The sequence below is a fragment of the Leucopleurus acutus genome (genome assembly GCF_964270905.1).
Source record: "Leucopleurus acutus genome assembly, chromosome: 1".
Lineage (NCBI taxonomy): Eukaryota > Metazoa > Chordata > Mammalia > Artiodactyla > Delphinidae > Leucopleurus > Leucopleurus acutus.
In genome coordinates this window covers 190,824,200-190,846,957 of record NC_139142.1, presented here as the reverse complement: position 1 = coordinate 190,846,957, position 22,758 = coordinate 190,824,200, and the positions used below count along the sequence as shown (strand labels likewise).

Here is a 22,758-nt window from a genome sequence, read left to right as displayed (position 1 = left end):
TTAAAGCCACTTACAGGAACATCTTCTGTTCCTGAATGCTTTGCAAAACAATTTTTCTTTGCATTACTTTAAATATTGAAGACGAGTAAGTTTGTATTTTTAATGATAACAGCCACTGGCTTTGTGGCCTCCTGTTTATTGCAGGGTGGTCAGACCTTTTTCTTCCCTCCCACTTGGCTTGCCAACCATCTGTAACTTGATCAACAGTAATTTGAGATGAGACTGGCCAGGGTCATATGTTAAATAGGACATTTCCACTTTCTTGACCACAAAATCCTCCCTTTCCTGGCCACTTAAACACTGTTACATAATCTACAAACATGTGGCTCTGATGATGATCTGCTACATATGCTGGCAGAGGTCACACCTGCAAATCTACCTTTCTACTGGCACAATATATTTTTTTATTAGAGACATTTTTTTTGCTTATAATATGGTGTACCAGAGCATTTAAAAGTTATTTTTAAAAACATGTTCTGCCTTATCTACATCATCATAATGAATTGATTTTTGCAGAGAAAACTTTGTCATCCTATCATGTGAACAATTTCTAATCTTTACATTTGAAAAATGTTTTATCTGGGGTTAATTTCAATCACAGACAAACACAAAGCCAGGCTGCACACATAATGTATTTAAATAAATTTTCACAGAAAGAAAAAAAATTTTAAAATATCTTAGGTTATAGACATGCGGTATCAGAGGACATCCCATTAAGCAAATGTGAGAGCTTCTCTTTAAATTCTAGCACTTGATTCTTTCCGAATATATGAGGGCAGATAACGTTCTAGGTTTTATATATACAAATAGGTCTTGGCCTTTTCAGAATAGGTCATAAGCTTTGCTGCAGTTGTCGTTACTCAAACATTTTTAGAATTCTTTAGAGTTCTGAAAGAGACTGAGTCACTTTCTTTTAAATAACATCATCAGTGATAGCAAATCTTTCTCTTTTGAGAGTGGATTTAATTTTTAGAAATAACCCTGCAGTCATTTGAAACCAGACCAAGCTGAGGAACATTGTTTAGCAGGAGAAAACTGAACACGAAAAAATAATAAGTGAACGGAGTGATACTTTTGAAAAAATTAAACTCTTAGAAAAGGAGAATTAAGGAAAAGATTGAAGCAGAAATTAATGAATGAGAAAACAAAAAACACAATTATTGATCAATTCCAAAAGTAGTTCTTTGGAAAAAAATAAGAAAGTAGAGAACTATCTGGCAAATCTATTTAATTAAAAAAAGAAAATATAAATAAAATCATAAAGGAGAAAGGAGACAACAGATATGGAGACGTCTGAGGGGATTATATGAGAATACTATGTAGAGTTAGCTATATGCCAATATATGTTTTTTCCAGGAAAAACATAAATCACCCAAATTTAATCAAAAAGAAGTTAGAAAAACTAAGTAGATCAAAACTAGAGAAGTCAAAAAAGGCTCGCCCTAGAGATTTTATAGGCAAATTCTTGGAAATTTTGAAGGACATGTAATTCCCTTTCTGCATGCATAAATATATTAAAATTTAATCCATTTTATGAAGCAAATATAATTATCATAAAACCTATCAACTGTGGTACAAAAAGAATAGCCAAAAAATACGAAATCACATAAGAAATCAAATGCCAGAATTCCCCCCAGAACTATCAGCAAATTACATTCAATGAAATAAGTAATTTTTAACATGATCAAGTAGCTTTTATCCTAGAAATGCCAAGATATTTAAATAATGGGAAAATAATTGAAATAACAAATCATACATTTAGGCCATATAGGAAAAAACTTTGTTATCTCAATAGATGATAAAAATCTAACACCTACTCCTGATTACAACAACTAAATTTTTTAAAAGACCTCTTAGTAAATATTAAACCAATAGCCAGCATCATATATTTTAATAAGGTTCTATAAAAATAATAATGCTGGGCTTCCCTGGTGGCGCAGTGGTTGAGAGTCCGCCTGCCGATGCAGGGGACGCGGGTTCGTGCCTCGGTCTGGGAAGATCCCACATGCCGCGGAGCGGCTGGGCCCCTGAGCCATGGCCGCTGAGCCTGCGCGTCCGGAGCCTGTGCTCCGCAACGGGAGAGGCCACAGCAGTGAGAGGCCCGCGTACCGCAAAAAAAAAATAATAATAATAATAATAATAATGCTAATGGTAAGACAGCCAAACTGTAAGGAAGAAGAGAAAGTGTATAGTAATTCCTCACCCTCCCATCATCGCTCCTTATTCTCCTTCCCAGACATAACCTTCATTAACAGTTTCTTACATGTCCTTCCAGAAATCTTCCATGAACATAAAAGCATATGACCATCCCTTGGAAAAAAACAAATAGAATCTTACTATACGTATTGTTCTGCACTTGATTTTTTTCATTGTATACAATAACTTGGACACCTTCCCATATCAGCACATAGATCTACCAAAAATTTTCATAACTTATTATATGAATAGGTGAATTATGTAGCAGTTCACATATTATATGAATGCGCCATAATTTTTCACTCCCCTATGGGGGAACATTTTCTAGTTTTCTGCAATTCTATACAGTTACACTGAGTATCCTTGAGTATAGGATTAATGCCTAGCGATGGGATTGCTGGATCCATTTCTGAATAGATATTTCCAAATTAGCGTCTAGAAATTAGTCTGGGTTAATTTATAATCCCTCTAAAAATGTTTGCAAAAATATCGATAATCGTTGAGGGTAGGTGATGAGCACGTGAGAGTTCATTTCACTATTCAATCTACTTTCATGTGTATTTTTAAATTTCCACACTCAATGATATGACAGGAGAGACATTCTCATTAAAATCAGGTATAAAGATATGCCCGCTATCAGTACTATCCTTTAAAATTATGCTGAAATAATTCTGACAAGAAACAGAAATAGGTAAAATATTGAAGGCAGAAGAAAAGTTACCTTTATTTGCAGATGATACTTTTGCCTACAAAACTCAAGACATGATTAAAAAGCTATTATAAAATAACTATTAAAAACCAGTAACTTTTCCAGATCCAGTAATAACCTGTAGGGAAATATGTATTTTTTAAAGATTCTATTAAAATATAAATAATATTGGCAACACCTGGAAGGGATTGATACATAAAAAGAGAGAAGAGAAAAAGCTTGAAAGCAAAAAGATTTAAATAGATTGAGAAATCTGTTATGCTTCTAGATAAATGTATCTAGTGCTTTGTTTGTGATTTTAACCCAAATTCTAATAAGATTTTTTTTAAGTTGAAAAAAATTAATTTCCGTTTGGAAGAAAAAGCAGGAGAGTAGTCAGAATACTTTTGAAAAGGAAGAATGATAATAGGAGAGTCACTGTACCAGATGTTAATACATGTTATAAAGCCACAATAATTACAATGATTTTGAACTACTGAGAAAAGCTTGACAAATAGATTAATAGTTCAGAAAAAGCCCTGAAAGAAAATTTAATATGCCAATAAATGAAGTTTCACCAACGAGGAGGACGTAGATTATTCAAAACTGGCCAGTAATTTAGTCGATTAGATGCTCACTTCATACAATTTACTGAAATACATCCCAGATGGATCAAAGGGACAAATGTAAAAACGAAACTGTGAAAGAACTAAAAGAAAATATGAGTCCCTTAAATAAGGGATTTTGAGTGGGAAAAAAACTACGAAATACAAGATATATAGATGTATCTGCATAAGCATTTAGACCATCTGTATGTCAAAAATTACAAACAGTATTAAATTAAATGTCAAGAAGTAGAAAGATATTTGCCGTAAGAGTTAGTATTTGCAACAAGGTCCTTAAAAGCCTTTTCAAAGAAGAAATCCCAACACCTTTTGGGTCAAAACAGCATCACTGTATTATGGGTTATCTCTTATGAGTTCAGAGGGAACCAATTTGAAGAAGAGAGTTCATTCGGAAGAATCATTTGTCCCAGTTTTAGAATGCAAGGTTTTTGCTTTTGGTATGTTTTGTTTGTTTCCACCTCATTTCATGTGTACAAAGTGATATTATTTGGATTACAAATGCTTTTTTTTCCATTTTCTTTTTCAAAAGCACCCCTAGAATATTGTGCTTTCCTCTCTCCTCTGAAGGGGTTCACTTGATTTATCTCATTGCAAACGCAGGGGTAGCTACTCTTACTATCCCCATTTTCCAGATTAGGAAAGATGTATCTTTGTGGCTTTAAGTACAAATAGGCAGCAAACTGAAATATCGACATAAACAAGTCATTAGAGGAGAAGCGACACCGAGTGAACACGATTTAGAGAAAGAGAGGCAGTTGTTAAAAGTACCTGCCGATCCTCAAATGCGTGTGCTCAACCAGGAAGGATTCTTACATCCTGCCCCATCTTTGGCTGTCACAGACCACGCCCAAGGGATACAACCTAGCTTTCTGCAGTGCCTGAATGAGGACAGGTCACAGAGGCCCCGCTGGAGAGAGGAGGCTGTGAGGAAGTTCACAGATGCCTGCACTTGTGCTAACACCTTCTGGGGGCTCAAAATAGAGACTGTTTTGAGCATGTACCGACTTCACAATATGCATGAATTGTCTCATGTAACCATCACCAAACAACCTCAGGACTTAGGTACTTTTACAGTCTCCATTTTCCACATTAGGAAACTGAGGCACGGAAAACGTTAAGCAGCTTGCTGAAGCTCACACAGCAAGGGAGTGGTCGAAACTGTATTTGAGCCAGGCAGCTGGGGCTGGAGCCCAAACCCCTTGGCCACAAGTAACCATGTATAAAGCCCTTTCATCCACAGGAGCACATCTGTCCTCCCTCACAACTTTGTAAGGAGGTCAGGAAATATTCTCCCTGATTTACACCAAGTAGGTGGGAAGCCAGAAATGGGTTACTGGAATTAGTCATCTTTTTTTAATATATATATACTCTGAAGAAAGAGCATGGATGGACATGTGATAAGGAATGACTGGAGGGAAAACAAAGACTTAGCAAGGCTTGGATCAGAGAAAGAAGTGCCCTAAACTTTAAATAGATTAAACACAACGGAGGGGAAGGGAGCTGGGGAACAGGCAAGGGGAGGTTATCCTAGCATGGGGAGAATGAAAATCACTCTAGCTCACCAGCCATCAGGTCTGTCATGATGCTGGATGATAAACAGTGAAAGAAATCACACCCACAGCATTCTCATCATGTCGAACTCGTTTACCTTCCTGAAATACTAGCTCTACTCTATGTCACTATTTGTCCAAGAATACTGTTGTTAATTCATGTCCCTGTTTACTTACCTGGCCCTCGTTAGTTAACAAGACTAGAAGTTATGTCTAAACAGCCAAAATGAAGGTCCATTGCACAATAGGATTTTCATGTAGTTTTAAAATACAATCATGGTAATAAAGTTTATGCAAATACTTTTAGAATTTGCTCTCATAGAACTAAAACAGTATTAGTTAACCTCTGAACTTGTTGCTTGTTCTTTGATCACCTTATTTATTTCCCAGTGTTGTGAACACAAAGGAACTTCACAAGAAACTCTCATGTTCTGATAAACTTACATCTATAAAATGATCCATGTTAATTAAATGCACCGGAACTAACTCTATTTAAAAGTAGGAAAATAAAGAATCCTTTTACTATAAGACTGTTGCCCACTCATTTATCTGTTTTTGTTCATCTCAAATGATAGGTATCAGAAAATATATACTCTATACTCATTTCAAAATGTTCCTAAAATTGATACGTGTCATCAACTGCAAAGGGAATTCTTTAACCTATTGTAAATTACAGCATTAACCTCAAGTTGCATGTAATATCAGTATAAGATTTATCGTAAGAACATTGTCTTAAGTACAAACGTTTTCATAAATAAATTTCTATCTAAATCCTCTCAAAAGTGAGTAAATTTCATGTAATAAGTCCTTCCTAACTTCCTTTTCCTGCTCCAAACCCACATTCTTTCGTTCTATAACTCTTGGCCATCAAAATCCTTCAGTGAGCTGTAGCCACCAAACAGGTTTCCAGGATTTGATCTCAAATAGTTTTTAAAAATGGGGGGATTGTTCAAACTGAAATATTTGGCTATGCCTCAGGGGAAAAAAATAAAAGGCACTCTTAATCCATGGTTCTGACAGCACTGTTCTGATTTTTTTTTTTAATTGCCGGTGCTGGCATGAATGAAATATAGAATGATTCATCCAATGAGAATTTTTGAATGCTGGTAGAAAACTGTACGGAAAATCCAGGTGAGTTGAAGGAGAAAGAGATCAGGGACTTGTGAGGAAAATGCAATCAGAAAACAAAAAGAGAGGTTCTATGAATGCAGGCAAACAAACATAGCAGGTTTGAACTCTAATATTTAAAGCCTGCTAAAGGCCAGTGACAGATGACACCAGGATGGGAGAAGAGCCAAGGGTGAGAAGTTTCTAAGCTGACTGTTAAATAGATGTAACTCACTGATGAGAGTGCCCATGTGGGATTTTAATTACTCAGACATCTGTTTAGCGAAGTGTATAGTAAATAGGGATCAAATACAGAGATCAAATTATGTGGGGAAGAGAGTGGAGATGACATTCATGACTCAGAAAGGAGAGCTATCAGTCAGGGGAAAATCAATCCCGGCTTTACATCTCACCAACAGAGAAGCAATTATTTTAGATGTGGGGCTGGTTAGCATCCTAGGTCATGAATTTAATTAAATAACCCTCGAGTGGCAGAAAACAGAACAAACCACTGTATTTAACTGTCAGTAAGACATGCTGCAAATCAATGGCCAAATTCCTCCTCTTCTCCTTCCCTCCTTACAGCTGTCAGTGACAAACAAGGTAAAACAAGCTAATAGTTGATGTAACAACATGGATGGACTTGGAGGGCATTATGCTATGTGAAATAAGTCAGACAGAGAAAGACAAATACTGTATGATATCACTTCTATGTGGAATATTAAAAAAAATAAAGAAATAAATACAACAAAACAGAAACAGACTCACAGATATAGTGGTTACCAGTGGGAAGAGGGAAGGGAGGAGGGGCAAGTTAGGGGTAGGGAATTTAGAAGCACAAATTACCATGTATAAAACAAAGAAGCTACAAGGATATACTGTACAGTCAGGGAAGATAGCCAATATTTTATAATAACTTTAAATGGAGTATAACCTATAAAATTATTGAATCTCTATGTTGTACACCTGAAACTAATATAACACTGTAAATCAACTATACAATTAAAAAAATAATTAAAATAAAAGCCAGTTTAAACCTAGAAAAAGTCCAAAGTGCCTTAACCAATGGGTAAATGTAATAGTTACAATTAAGACTGTCATTTGATCCTTTTAATCTCTGAAACAGACGAGCTACAAACCGGTATTTTCTATACAGTGATTTTTGTGGCAAAATAAGCCACAGTATACACAAGCCTCAGCATTTGCTAGCACCTTACTTAAAGTTAGATGATTTGAAAACACAACAGACAAATCCTTCATGCTTTCAAGGTCAGTTTCTAAATTTGACATCTTAGATTGGAGATGGCCTCACCCAGGAATTTAAGGTCAGGGTTTATGAATTTAAGGAAAGGGCTGGAGATCTAAAAACACAACAGACAAATCCTTCATTCTTTCAAGGTTAGTTTCTAAACGTGACATCTTGGATTGGAGATGGCCTCACCCAGGAATTTAAGGTCAGGGTTTATGTTAAGCAGGACCTCAAATCAAGTTTAGAAACTAGCAAATCTTTAATCCTGTCTTTAAGGGGATAGTTTGAGAGAAAAGGTTAGAAAAACAGGTCAACCTCCTGTAACTATGAGGTTGTCATTTGTTTTTACATACTGAATGAAATATGCCTGTTTGGTGTTCAGTGTCTTGTGCCTATTTTACTCCCTGTGTCTGGGCAAATGTGTTTATATTAGAAAACTCCATGAGGGCAGGAAATTTAGCTTTTCTTTATAATAAATCATCTGGAATAAACTCTACTGATCTAAGAGTATGGGGCCTGGTGTGCCCAACTGCCGGCCAAAATGTGTAATCTGTCACTGGCTGTCAGATTGCCCATAAATCACATACTGGTTTGCACAGAAGAGTTTACAAAATTGTTACATGCATCATTGCAAGTTATCTTCATAGGCACCTTATGAGTCTGCTGAGCAAGTATTATCACCTTTACTATTTAACAGACATGATCAGAACCCAAACTTTCACCATCTCCTTTCAGGTACCACTGATACACAACAGGTGAACTGAATGAATAATAATAAGGTTCAACCAATAATAAGATTCAACCATTCTATTCCTGAAATGATAAAAATAAACTGTTGTTCATGTAAGCTAAATGAGATATCCTAATGATAGCTGAATTTTAAATAAACTGCAGGGGGTGGGGAGGGGAAACAGAGGATTGGAATTGACAAAATTCAAACCAGGAGTGAAAATAACAAAGAATACCATCAGTGAGAGACACTATTTTTCCTCTAGCACAAATAGAAAATATTTTTTTAAAAGTCTCATAATAGACTTTGCAAAGAATAAAGAAAGCTTCATTTTGCTTTAAGTGTTTTATGTCAAGAAACATTGCATAGCATATATTTTCCAAATTGCATATGAACAACTTAAAGCACCCATTCAAATTCCACTAAATATTTTTATTTTTCTTAGCTTAAAACTATTTGATAAGTATGAAATGATTTATGAAGTGAAAAATTTCAAATACAACATACAATAGCAAGAAATACATAATAGGAAATTCACCATTCCCATAACATTTGAGGAGGTCTTAGAGCAGATGGACTAATTTCTGTCATTATTAATGAAGAAAGATGGAAACCACCTTTATTTTCTCAGTTTGTTAAAAGGTTCATAAGAGAAGCTGGGCAGGCAGGAAGGAGAGAAAGGGAAGCTACAAAACTGAGGATAAAGATTACATTTTCTTATGCAATGGATCTAAGAGATTACTGCAAGGAAGCAAAATAGGCCCTTTTCAAAAAAACTGCAGGCAATTCTAGACTGATACAAGGCAAAAAGAAATGGGGTAATCTTGGGTATGATGAAATTTTAAAATATACAACAAAGCTATGTACTGTTAGGAAATGATGACAGAGATGAATCCAGAAAATACCAAAAATAAATGGGTAGGTTTCTTTTTAGAGGGGAAAAAAAAAGAGTCTGAGAAGGAAACCTGAAGGCCAACCAGACTGGAAACAGTGTGTCCAAGGGGCTCTCTGGTTACCATTTACTTCCTCTCCAGGCCTCCAGGGGAGATCACTGTAAAGAATGTCCTTTAGATTAAAAAAAAGACACAGTTGCCAACTAACCAAGACTCCTGAGTCTAATCACATATTCCCCAAGGTCAGAAACACTACATAGGAAAAATGAAAAGGACAGTTCTAGTGCTGTTTTTATTGAAAATTTTATCACAACTCCCTCTTACCCTCCTTTCAGCTCCGTTTGTGAAAATGTAAATTCTGAGTCGGACAGCATTCTTTTCAAATTTTTCCTTAAATCCCTGAAAATCTGACTTTTGAAACCTGGGAATGTGAAGCTAGGACAAGGGAACGCTGAGGACCCATTTTATTTGTTTGCTTCCTTGTTTATTCATGAGCAGGGCTAGACTAAGAAGAAACCTTTCAATGAAAATGGAAAGCATGCCTGCAATAGTATAGTGCTTAATATTGACTTCTACCCCGTCCAGCCCCAGGAAAGGTAAGGAACAGTTTAGGTAGGGTAAGAAGAGGTTTAGGAAGCTTAGGATGAAGAGGAGACTTCCTAAATTTTAGGAAAACCTGGCAGGTTATCGATAGATTCCATGTGTTCGGCTAACACATTTGTGTAACCAGCATCAGTATGTCTTTCAAATGCCCTGTACTTCGTCATCAGTGTCCTCTTTCAGCTAGTACTTCCCTTGGATATCCTACTGTGGAATTTGCAAGGCCAGCCTTCCTTGCCTGTGCCTGTGAGGAATTGGCAAAATAATTAAGAGGTGTTTTTTCTTTGCGGTACGCGGGCCTCTCACTGTTATGGCCTCTCCCGTTGCGGAGCACAGGCTCCGGATGCGCAGGCTCAGCGGCCATGGCTCACGGGCCCAGCCACTCCGCGGCATGTGGGATCTTCCCGGACCGGGGCACGAACCCGTGTCCCCTGCATCGACAGGTGGACTCTCAACCACTGTGCCACCAGGGAAGCCCATAATTAAGAGTTTTTGAACACCATCTTTCATCTGTATCTAGTTGGAAGGGTGTGTGTGTGTGTGTGTGTGTGTGTGTGTGTGTGTGTGTGTGTGTGTGTGTGGTCTTTAATGGAACAATAACTAATGCCTTAGATCCTTTAATGTCTTAAAAATTTACCTTTAGAGCATATCCTATGCAAATGACCATGAAGAGTTCCTCATACATTCAAGCCACTAATTTTTAAAGTATTCCATAAATTTAGAAAATATCCAAAGGGTTTTCACAGTGAATAAATCTAGAATGCATTTAGTTCAAATATTTAGAAAGAGCTTTAACAACTATCATTCATAATTACTCTGCTGTGAGTTCAAGTATAAAAATGTAACTTTTCTCAGTTAGTAAATGGTTGATAGCTGTCCACTCTCTGCAGAAGTATATCTGAATATCCAGGGGAATAATACCTGAAAAAGAAAATTTTCTATTAGATCTTTGTGAAAAGATTCGGCACAGTAGGCAAAAAAGATTTAATATAAGATATTTATCGGAAATAATTCTCTGAGTGAAACCTCTAATACACTGACCAGTTATGCTCCAGGAATGCTTTGTGCATGAGCGTAGAGATGATCAAGGAAGAGAACGACAGCTCACAAGACTGCCAGATAAACAGCAAACATTTAAGGGATATCAATGCAATGGCAAAGGTGTATTTTCAAAGCCAGGAACTTGGATCCAGTAACGGTATTTTATCACAGAGACTCTGTTTTCATTATGTCAAGTGACTGATGTTGCTTTCATGATTGTAGCTAATAGGATTTTTTTGTAAGTTAGACAACACAGTCTATCATTACTAATCAACTTCCGCATTCTTACTACCCTACAGATTATTCTCAACGTATGTTTTTTTTAAATTAATTAATTTATTTTTGGCTGCGTTGGGTCTTCGTTGCTGCACGCGAACTTTCTCTAGTTGCGGCGAGCGGAGGCTACTCTTCATTTCGGTTCACGGGTTTCTCATTGTGGAGGCTTCTCTTGTTGCAGAGCACGGGCTCTAGGTGCACGGGCTTCAGCAGTTGTGGCACAAGGGCTCAGTAGTTGTGGCTTGCGGGCTCAGTAGTTGTGGCACATGGGCTTAGTTGCTCTGCGGCATGTGGGATCTTCCTGGACCAGAGCTCAAACCCATGTCCCCTGCATTGGCAGGCGGATTCTCAACCACTGTGCCACCAGGGAAGCCCTCAACATATGTTTTAATCAGATCTGGCTACCCATAAAAACAAAAATTTCTGGGAGTATAATTCACATTAAACAGCTATTTAATAAATAGTGTACAAATACTTCATCATACTAACCTAGGAAATAAATCCTTTTCGTTGGTTTTGGGCATCTATAGTACTATAAATTTACATGTATAAATTTATCATTTTATAAAATATATAGTATAAAAGTATTATATATATTGATTAATGCATTGTGAGATGCTTCATATACCATGAAAAGAATTTATATGCATATAAAAGTATGTCAAATAAAATCTGTCAGACATTCTAGAATGTGCTAAATGGATAAAAATCTAGTAAGTATAATTTAAAATTTTCTAAAACATTCAAAATAATTAAACCTCCTAAGGTGTTTTCTCCAAATAAAACCTAATATTCAAGACTTGCTTTATCCTTTGTTAATAAGCTTTACTTATCCTCAGATGCTTGACTTAAAAACTCATAATTTATATTACATTAATTTCTTCCACAATTTGTCAAGTTAACATGGATAAAACTGTGTTTTCTCAACAGTGTGCTTATAGGCAGTCATAGATAAACAGATACATGCATACATAAAGAGCTACCTTAAAGAATGTATCTCCACCAAAGGCCTCCTACCCTTGAAAAAAATTGTCCCTCAACAGTGAGTCTCTTCAAAGTATTCCTAAACCAAGGAAGTTACAACTATTTCTCTCTGAGTCAGTCACAAATTTTAAGCAGGCCTCACCTCCCTGGGTCTTATAAATGTGTTAGACATGAGATAGGTACTTTTTTTAGAAATGGGAGAAAGTGGATTTAGAAAAACCAAAACTTTAAAAATTGTGCTGTTTCATATGGTAGCCACTAGCTACATGTAGTTCTCGAGCCCTAGAAATATGACTGAGGAACTGAATTTGTATATTTAAGTTTAATTAAAAATATTAATAACTGATATTCAATTAGTTATTAGAAAAATTTTAGGTGTGCTTGGAACAACTTGTGAATCTACTTTTTCAACCGTAAACTTTATATAATCTAAATACAGATCATGTATTTCCAATGAAATTTAATATCTGAATTGAGATGCACTAGAAGTGATAAAATACCCACCAGATTTCAAGAACTTAGTACAAAAAATGTAAAGTAGCTGATTGATAATTTTTATACTGATTACAAATTGAAATTATAAAGCTTAGATATATTGGGCTAACAAAAATATATCATTAATATTTATTTACCCTGTTTCATTTTACTTTTTAAAATGTGGCTACTAGAAAATTTTAAATGACATATGTGGCTAATATTATATTTCTGTTGGACAGTATTGCTTTAAAATAAAGGTCCCCAATAAATAAATTGGGACCTACCTATAATTCTTGAGGTTTTACCTGGCTAATTGCCAAGCTAATTGCCACTGTATACCTGTCTCTCCAGGGACCCCAGCGATGCCACATCTCCAGGATTCCCCACGGGGAAGGAAATGTGCTCAGGACTTATACTTCTCACCCTCTCAGCAGGGTGTACATTTATCACTACCTAACTTCTCATAAATGCATACAGACCACGTATGTATCTCAGTGTATGGACCCATAAATAAGTACATCAAGTTACCCATTGACTGTCAGAAATCTCATTCCAGCTAGAATCTGTCTGATGCTAAGGAATTCTTTTGGTTTTTTTTTTTTTGGTCTATTTTTATTTAAGGAAACTTCATACTGTTTTCCATAGTGGCTCCACCAATTTACATCCCCACCAACAGTACACGAGGGTTCCCTTTTCTCTACACCCACTCTAGCATACGTTATCTGTAGACTTTTTTTTTTTTGATTCTTTGTACATTTGTTTGTCTTCAGAATGTACTCCAAAAATGGAGTTATATTTAAAATATTGTGTTCTTAAGTCACTTAAGATAATTACTTTTACAAACAATAAGAAAATAGTAAAATTGGCTTCTGTTTCTAAATTCTTAGGAATTGCTGGGATTTTTTTTCTATTTGATTTATTTTTAATATTTTTAAAATTTTTAAAATTTAATTTTATTTAATTTTATTTATTTTAGCGGTACGCAGGCCTCTCACTGTTGTGGCCTCTCCTGTGGCGGAGCACAGGCTCCGGACGTGCAAGCTCAGCAGCCATGGCTCATGGGCCTAGCTGCTCTGCGGCACGTGGGATCTTCCTGGGCCGGGGCACGAACCTGTGTCCCCTGCATCGGCAGGCATCGGCAGGCGGACTCTCAACCACTGCGCCACCAGGGAAGCCTTAATTTTATTTTTTTATACAGCAGGTTCTTATTAGTCATCAATTTAAAACACATCAGTGTATACATGTCAATCCCAATCGCCCAATTCATCACACCACCACCACCACCCCCCCGCCGCTTTCCCCGCTTGGTGTCCATACGTTTCTCTACATCTATGTCTCAATTTCTGCCCTGCAAACCGGTTTACCTGTACCATTATTCTAGGTTCCACATATATGCATTAATATACGATAGTTGTTTTTCTCCTTCTAACTTAACTTCACTCTGTATGATAGTCTCTAGATCCATCCACGTCTCAACAAATGACGCAATTTCGTTCCTTTTTATGGCTGAGTAATAGTTCATTGTGTATATATACCACTTCTTCTTTATCCATTCATCTGTTGATGTGCATTTAGGTTGCTTCCATGACCTGCTTATTGTAAATAGTGCTGCAGTGAACAGTGGGGTGCATGTGTCTTTTTGAATTATGGTTTTCTCTGGGTATATGCCCAGTAGTGGGATTGCTGGATCATATGGTAATTCTATTTTTAGTTTTTTAAGGAACCTCCATACTGTTCTCCATAGTGGCTGTATCAATTTACATTCCCACCAATTCTTCAAGAGGGTTCCCTTTTCTCCACACCCTCTCCAGCATATCTTGTTTGTAGATTATCTGATGATGCCCATTCTAACTGGTGTGAGGTGATACCTCATTGTAGTTTTGATTTGCATTTCTCTAATAATTAGTTATGCTGAGCAGTTTTTCATGTGCTTCTTGGCCATCTGTATGTCTTCTTTGGAGAAACGTCTATTTAGGTCTTCTGCCCATTTTTGGATTGGGTTGTTTGGTTTTGTAATATTGAGTTACATGAGCTGTTTATATATTTTGGAGATTAATCCTTTGTCCATTGATTCATTTGCAAATATTTTCTCCCATTCTGAGGGTTGTCTTTTCATCTTGTTTATGGTATCCTTTGCTGTGCAAAAGCTTTGAAGTTTCATTAGGTCCCATTTGCTTATTTTTGTTTTTATTTCCATGACTCTAGGAGGTGGATCAAAAAAGATCTTGCTGTGATTTATGTCAAACAGTGTTCTTCCTATGTTTTCCTCTAAGAGTTTTATAGTGTCCAGTATTACATTTAGGTCTCAAATCCATTTTGAGTTTATTTTTGTTTATGGTGTTAGGGAGTGTTCTAATTTCATTCTTTTACATGTAGCTGTCCAGTTTTCCCAGCACCACTTACTGAAGAGACTGTCTTTTCTCCAGTGTATATCCTTGCCTCCTTCGTCATAGATTAGTTGACCATAGGTGCGTGGGTTTATCTCTGGGCTTTCTATCTTGTTCCATTGATCTGTTTCTGTTTTTGTGCCAGTGCCATATTGTCTTGATTACTGTAGCTTTATAGTATAGTCTGAAGTCAGGGAGTCTGATTCCTCCAGCTCTGTTGTTTTCCTTCAAGACTGCTTTGGTTATTTGGGGTCTTTTGTGTCTCCATACAAATTTTAAGATTTTTTTCTTCTAGTTCCGTAAAAAATGCCATTGGTAATTTGATAGGGATTGCACAGAATCTGTAGATTGCTGTGGGTAGTATAGTCATTTTCACAATATTGATTCTTCCAATCCAAGAACATGGTATATCTCTCCATCTGTTTGTATCATCTTTAATTTCTTTCATCAGTGACTTACAGTTTTCTGCATACAGGTCTTTTGTCTCCCTAGGTAGGTTTATTCCTAGGTATTTTATTCTTTTTGTTGCAATGGTAAATGGGAGTGTTTCCTTAATTTCTCTTTCAGATTTTTCATCATTAGTGTATAGGAATGCAAGAGATTTCTGTGCATTAATTTTGTATCCTGCTACTCTACCAAATTCATTGATGAGCCCTAGTAGCTTTCTGGTGGCATCTTTAGGATTCTCTATGTATAGTATCATGTCATCTGCAAACAGTGACAGTTTTACTTCTTCTTTTCCAATTTGTATTCCTCTTATTTCTTTTTCTTCTCTGATTTCCGTGGCTAGGACTTCCAAAACTATGTTGAATAACAGTCGTGAGAGTTGACATCCTTGTCTTGCTCCTGATCTTAGAGGAAATGCTTTCATTTTTTCACCACTGAGAATGATGTTTGTGGTGGGTTTGTCATATATGGCCTTTATTATGTTGAGGTAGGTTCCCTCTATGCCCAGTTTCTGGAGAGTTTTTATCATAAATGGGTGTTGAATTTTGTCAAAAGCTTTTTCTGCATCTATTGAGATGATCATATGGTTTTTTGTTTTCGTTTTTTTTTTTTTTTTGCGGTATGCCGGCCTCTCACTGTTGCAGCCTCTCCCGTTGCGAAGCGCAGGCTCTGGACGCGCAGGCTCAGCGGCCATGGCTCATGGGCCCAGCCGCTCCGCGGCATGTGGGATCTTCCCGGACCGGGGCACAAACCCGTGTCCCCTGCATCGGAAGGCGGACTCTCAACCACTGCGCCACCAGGGAAGCCCCGATCATATGGTTTTTATTCTTCAATTTGTCAATATGGTGTATCACATTGATTGATTTGCATACATTGAAGAATGCTTGCATCCCTGGGATAAATCCCACTTGATCATGGTGTATGATACTTTTAATGTGTTGTTGGATTCTGTTTGCTAGTATTTTGTTGAGGATTTTTGCATCTATATTCATCAGTGATATTGGTCTGTAATTTTCTTTTTTTGTAGTATCTTTGTCTGGTTTTGGTATCAGGGTCATGGTGGCCTCATATAGAATGAGTTTGGGAGTGTTCCTTCCTCTGCAATTTTTTGGAAGAGTTTGAGAAGGATGGGTGTTAGCTCTTCTCTGAATGTTTGATAGAATTCACCTGTGAAACCATCTGGTCCTGGACTTTGTTTGTGGGAAAATTATTTATTTATTTATTTATTTGCGGTACACGGGCCTCTCTCTGTCGCAGCCTCTCCCGTTGCGGAGCACAGGCTCCGGACGCGCAGGCTCAGTGGCCATGGCTCACGGGCCCAGCCGCTTGGCGGCATGTGGGATTCTCCCAGACCGGGGCATGTATCTGTGTCCCCTGCATTGGCAGGCGGACTCTCAACCATTGCGCCACCAGGGAAGCACTGTTGGAAGATTTTTAATCACAGTTTCAATTTCATTACTTGTGATTGGCCTGTTCATATTTTCTATTTCTTCCTGGTTCAGTCTTGGAAGGTTATACCATTCTAAGAATTTGTCCATTTCTTCCAGGTTGTCCATTTTATTGGCATAGAGTTGCTTGCCGTAGTCTCTTAGGATGCTTTATATTTCCGCAGTGTCTGTTGTAACTTCTCCTTTTTCACTTCCAATTTTATTGATTTGAGTCCTCTCCCTCTTTTTCTTGGTGAGTCTGGCTAATGGTTTATCAATTTTGTTTATCTTCTCAAAGAACCAGCTTTTAGTTTTATTGATCTTTGCTATCTTTTTCTTTGTTTCTATTTCATTTATTTCTGCTCTGATCTTTATGATTTCTTTCCTTCTGCTAACTTTGGGGTTTTTTTGTTCTTCTTTCTCTAATTGCTTTAGGTGTAAAGTTAGATTGTTTATTTGAGAGTTTTCTTGTTTCTTGAGGTAGGCTTGTATAGCTATAATCTTCCTTCTTAGAACTGCTTTTGCTGCATCCCATGGGTTTGGGATCATCATGTTTTCATAGTCATTTGTCTCTAGGTATTTTTTGATTTCCTCTTTGATTTCTTCAGTGATCTCTTGGTTATTTAGTAATATATTGTTTAGCCTCCATGTGTTTGTGTTTTTTACGTTTTTTTCCCTGTAATGCATTTCTAATCTCATAGAGTTGTGGTCAGAAAAGACGCTTGATATGATTTCAATTTTCTTAAATTTACTGAGGCTTGATTTGTGACCCAAGATGTGATCTATCGTGGAGAATGTTCCGTGCGCACTTGAGAAGAAAGGGTAATCTGCTGTTTTTGGATGGAATGTCCTATAAGTATCAATTAAATCTATCTGGTCTATTGTGTCATTTAAAGCTTCCGTTTCCTTACTTATTTTCATTTTGGATGATCTGTCCATTGGTGAAAGTGAGGTGTTAAAGTCCCCCACTATTATTTTGTTACTGTTGACTTCCTCTTTTAGAGCTGTTAGCAGTTGCCTTATGGACTGAGGTGCTCCTACGTTGGGTGCATATATATTTATAATTGTTATATCTTCTTCTTGGATTGATCCCTTGATCACTATGTAGTGTCCTTCTTTGTCTCTTATAACATTCTTTATTTTAAAGTCTATTTTATCTGATATGAGTATTGCTACTCCAGCTTTCTTTCGATTTCCGTTTGCGTGGAATATCTTTTTCCATCCCCTCACTTTCAGTCTGAATGTGTCCCTAGGTCTGAAGTGGGTCTCTTGTAGGCAGCATATATATGGGTCTTGTTTTTGTATCCATTCAGCAAGCCTGTGTCTTTTGGTTGGAGCATTTAATCCATTCACATTTAGGGTAATTATCAATATGTATGTTCCTATGACCATTTTCTTAATTGTTTTGGGTTTGTTTTTGTAGGTCCTTTTCTTCCCTTGTGTTTTCCACTTAGAGAAATTCCTTTAGCATTTGTTGTAGAGCTGGTTTGCTGGTGCTGAATTCTCTTAGCTTTTGCTTGTCTGTAAAGCTTTTGATTTCTCCATTGAATCTGAATGAGATCCTTGCCGGGTAGAGTAATCTTGGTTGTAGGTTCTTCCCTTTCATCACTTTAAGTATATCATGCCACTCCCTTCTGGCTTGTAGAGTTTCTGCTAGAAATCAGCCATTAACCTTATGGGAGTTCCCTTGTATGTTATTTGTCATTTTTCCTTTGCTGCTTTCAATAATTTTTCTTTGTCTTTAATTTTTGCCAATTTGATTACTATGTGTCTTGGCGTGTTTCTCCTTGTGTGTATCCTGTATGGGACTCTCTGCACTTCCTGGACTTGGGTGGCTATTTCCTTTCCCATGTTAGGGAAGTTTTCGACTATAGTCTCTTCAAATATTTTCTCTGGTCCTTTCTCTCTCTCTTCTCCTTCTGAGACCCCTATAATGCGAATGTTGTTGCATTTAGTGTTGTCCCAGAGGTTTCTTAGGCTATCTTCATTTCTTTTCATTCTTTTCTCTTTATTCTGTTCCACAGCAGTGAATTCCACCATTCTGTCTTCCAGGTCACTTATCCGTTCTTCTGCCTCAGTTATTCTGTTATTGATTCCTTCCAGTGTAGTTTTAATTTCAGTTATTGTATTGTTTATCTCTGTTTGTTTGTTCTGTAATTCTTCTAGGTCTTTGTTAAACATTTATTGCATCTTCTCGATCTTTGCTTCCGTTCTTTTTCCGAGGTCCTGGATCATCTTCACTATCATTATTCTGAATTCTTTTTCTGGAAGATTGCCTATCTCCACTTCATTTAGTTGTTTTTCTGGGGTTTTATCTTGTTCCTTCATCTGGTACATAGCCCTCTGATTTTTCATCTTGTCTATCTTTCTGTGAATGTGATTTTTGTTCCACAGGCTGCAGGATTGTAGCTCTTCTTGCTTTTTCTGTCTGTCCTTTGGTCGCTAAGGAATTCAAAAGTAGCTTCTCATCAGGAAAAAGTTTGGAATCCCTACCTTAGCAATTAAAAGCAATTTAAATCTAATCAGAACAATCTTTATTTATGTCTTTTATACTTGCAAAAATGAAACAAATATTTGCTTGCTATGCATTTATCATCAAAACAAATAGTGAAAAAGTAAGTGGCCATGTGCTGCTACATAAGTTTCTCCATTATTATTATAATGTTAAATTTGATCTAGCTAATAATGTGACTTAACATGGATAGAAAAAAGAACAAGAATAATATGCCTTAGTGTAGGTGTGTTTGGGTTTATCTTGTTTGGGACCCTCCTGTACCTGAGTATCTGTTTCCTTGGTGTTGGGAAAGCTGGACAGCCACATGTAAATCAATAAAGTTAGAACACTCCCTCATATCATACATAAAAATAAACTGGAAATGGCTCAAAGACTTAAATATAAGACATGGCACCATAAAACTCCTAGAAGAGAACATAGGCAAAACATTTTCTGACATAAATTGTAGCAATGTTTTCTAAGGCCAGTCTCCCAAGGCAACAGAAATAAAAGCAACAATAAACAAATGGGACCTAATCAAACTTATAAGGTTCTGTAAGCAAAAGAAACCGTATACAAAATGAAAAGTCTATGGACTGGGGGAAAATATTTGCAAACGATGCGACCAACAAGGGCTTAATTTCCAAAATATACAAATAGCTCATATAACTCAATAACAAAAAAACCAATCAAAAAATGGGCAGAACACCTGAGTAGACATTTCTCCAAAGATGACACACAGATGTCCGACAGGCACATGAAAAGATGTTCAACATTGCTAATTATTAGAGAAATGCAAATAAAAACTACAATGAGATATCACCTCATACTGGTCAGAATGGCCATCATTAAAAAGTCTACAAATAACAAATGCTGGAGAGAGTGTGGAGAAAAAATCCTCCTACATTGTTGATGGGAATGTAAATTGGTGCAGCCACTGTGGAAAACAGCATGGAGGTTCCTTAAAACCTAAAAATAGAGCGACCATACGATCCAGCAATAACACTCCTGGGCATATATCCAGACAAAACTATAATCTGAAAACATACATACACCCCAATATTCATAGAAGCACTATTTTCAGTAGCCAAGACATGGAAGCAACCTAAATATCCATTGACAGATGAACAGATAAATATTTAGTATACACACACACACACACACACACACACACACACACACACACACAATGGAATACTACTCAACCATATAAAAGAATGAAATGATGTCATTTGCAGCAACATGGATGGACCTAGAGATTATCATACTAAGTGAAGTAAGCCAGAAAGGGAAAGACAAATACCATATGATATCACTTACATGTGGAATCTAAAATATGATACAAATGAACTTATTTACAAAACAGAAACAGACTCACAGGCATAGAAAACAAACTTATGGTTACCAGTGGGGGCAGGGGATGGGGAAGGGATAAATTCAGTGTTCGAGATTAGCAGACACAAACTACTAAATATGAAATAGATAAACAACAAGGTCCTACTGTATAGCACAGGGAACTATATTCAATATCCTGTAATAAACCATAATGGAAAAGAATATGAAAAAGAATATATGAATATATCTGAATATATATATATATATATATGAATCACTTTGCTGTACACCAGAAACTAACACAACGTTGTAAATCAACTGTATTTCAACTTTAAAAAAAAGAAAAAGAAAAAAAGAACAAGAAGAGGGGTGCCCACTGAGGACAATAACAGATATTTACTGAATTGAATTCTTCCTATCCGTGAACCCTGTGGCTAATCCTAATAGCCTCTCACTTAATCCTAATAGCAACTCTGTGAAGTAGGTAATTATTCACATTTTACACATGAGAAAACTGGTTAAGAGGGTTAAGTAATATCTTCAAAGTCACACTTAGCAAGTCGTTTGGACTGAGATAGGAACTTAGATCTGTTTGATACCTAAGTCCGAGCTTTTAGCCATACTCCTCATGAAAGAACCAAAATGAACCTCCAAAAAAGAACTGGAAATGCCTTTCCTCTGGCTATCACCCTACTTCTTCCTGGCCTTTAAGAATATAGGGGAGTTAACTCATCCTAGACCCATGTAGAATTTAGGTTACTGTAATACCTGTTATCACACCAGAAATGGGCTGAACGGAAGACTGTATGCATGCCTTGCCCCCCGGTTTAGGCAGAGATCCAGAAGACAACAGCTGTGGAGTGGCCCGGGATTAGAACTTATGTCTTCTAACATCTCGTCCTGGGCGCCTTCCCTCTCATCATACCAACCACCTTTATTAAACATTTTTAAAGATTACTAAAATCAGAAGGCAACTGAAATAAACGTTTAGGCTGAAAACAGCTGAGAGATAATGATAATCTGTCTTACAAAGAATAATTCTAAAATAGTCACCAAGTCATTTTTGAGAATTATGACAGCAAAAATTAAACAATTTTGAGATTATATTTGTCTGCTTTCATAGGAAGGCAAATTTTCAGAGATTTCTATAAAACTCCTCTAAGTTCTATAGAGCCCAATGCTTTAAAAAAATATATGTCAGAAACTTGAAAAAGTTAGCCAGCTAACCAAAATTCTTCATGATAATTAGCCAGATCCCAGAATATGAGAAGTGGAAATTTTACAATGGTATTTTGACAAAGAACCAGATCAAATTCTAACACGACAGAGTTTTTTATTTCCCCTGGTGCCCTGTAAACTAATCCTAGAAATTAGTGGAAAGAAGACTTCTATTCAAGAAAGCACCTTACCATTGGTCAATTCTAATAGGTCACTCCATTTGGGGGACCAGTTAGTTCACTTCTTCCATTTTTCTATAATTCTGTTTATGTTAGAAAATTGCATAGAAAGTTATTTTAAACTTATGTAAAATAGCATTCTTCCTGAAGGGACATACATTCCATGCACAAAAATTAACTTTATTTTCTTCATAAACGGTTTTCATATTTCCTTCATTTAGTGGGTTCACACATATTTATATGTTATACAACCTTTTTGGTATGTTATTTTATTTATATATTATACATAGTATATATACATGTTATGATATACTACTCCTTTGATGTACTTTATATATATTAATACTTTCAAAGCTAATTTATTGGAACTCTTTTGGTCAAGAAGTTCTCATAAACCTCCCCAAAGTGAATGAATTTGTACACTTCTGGAAAGAATTTACTGGCAGAGTATACGTGAATATAAAACAAATTTCAATCTTAAAATTATTTTCGTGCTTTTAAAATCAATGTTACCATATGTATTAAAAACCACTGATATTAAATAGGAAGAATACTCCCAGAGTAATGGAAATAAAAACAAAAATAAACAAGTGGGACCTAATTAAACTCAAAAGCTTTTGCACATCAAAGGAAACCATAAACAAAATGAAAAGACAACCCACAGATTGGGAGAAAGTATTTGCAAATGATGTGACCGACAAAGGATTAGTCTCCAAAACTTATAAACAGCTCATGTGGCTTAATATCATCAAAACAAACAACCCCAGTCAAAAAATGGGTGGAAGACCTAAATAGACATTTCTCCAGAGATGACATACAGATAGCCAAGAAGCACATGAAAAGATGTTCAACAT

General features: G+C 36.5%; 1 protein-coding gene across 2 annotated transcripts in view; it reads right to left on the bottom strand.

Moving 5' to 3' along the window:
* Positions 1–10,490: 10,490 nt before the first annotated feature.
* Positions 10,491–22,758, bottom strand: part of SPAG6 (sperm associated antigen 6) — a gene marked incomplete at both ends in the record, with an annotated part of 73,635 nt that continues 61,367 nt past the window's right edge. For both annotated transcript variants that reach the window (XM_082846822.1, XM_082846823.1), the window contains one exon: positions 10,491–10,560. In XM_082846822.1, the coding sequence (XP_082702948.1) occupies positions 10,491–10,560 (70 nt within the window). The remainder of the gene's footprint in view (positions 10,561–22,758) is intronic.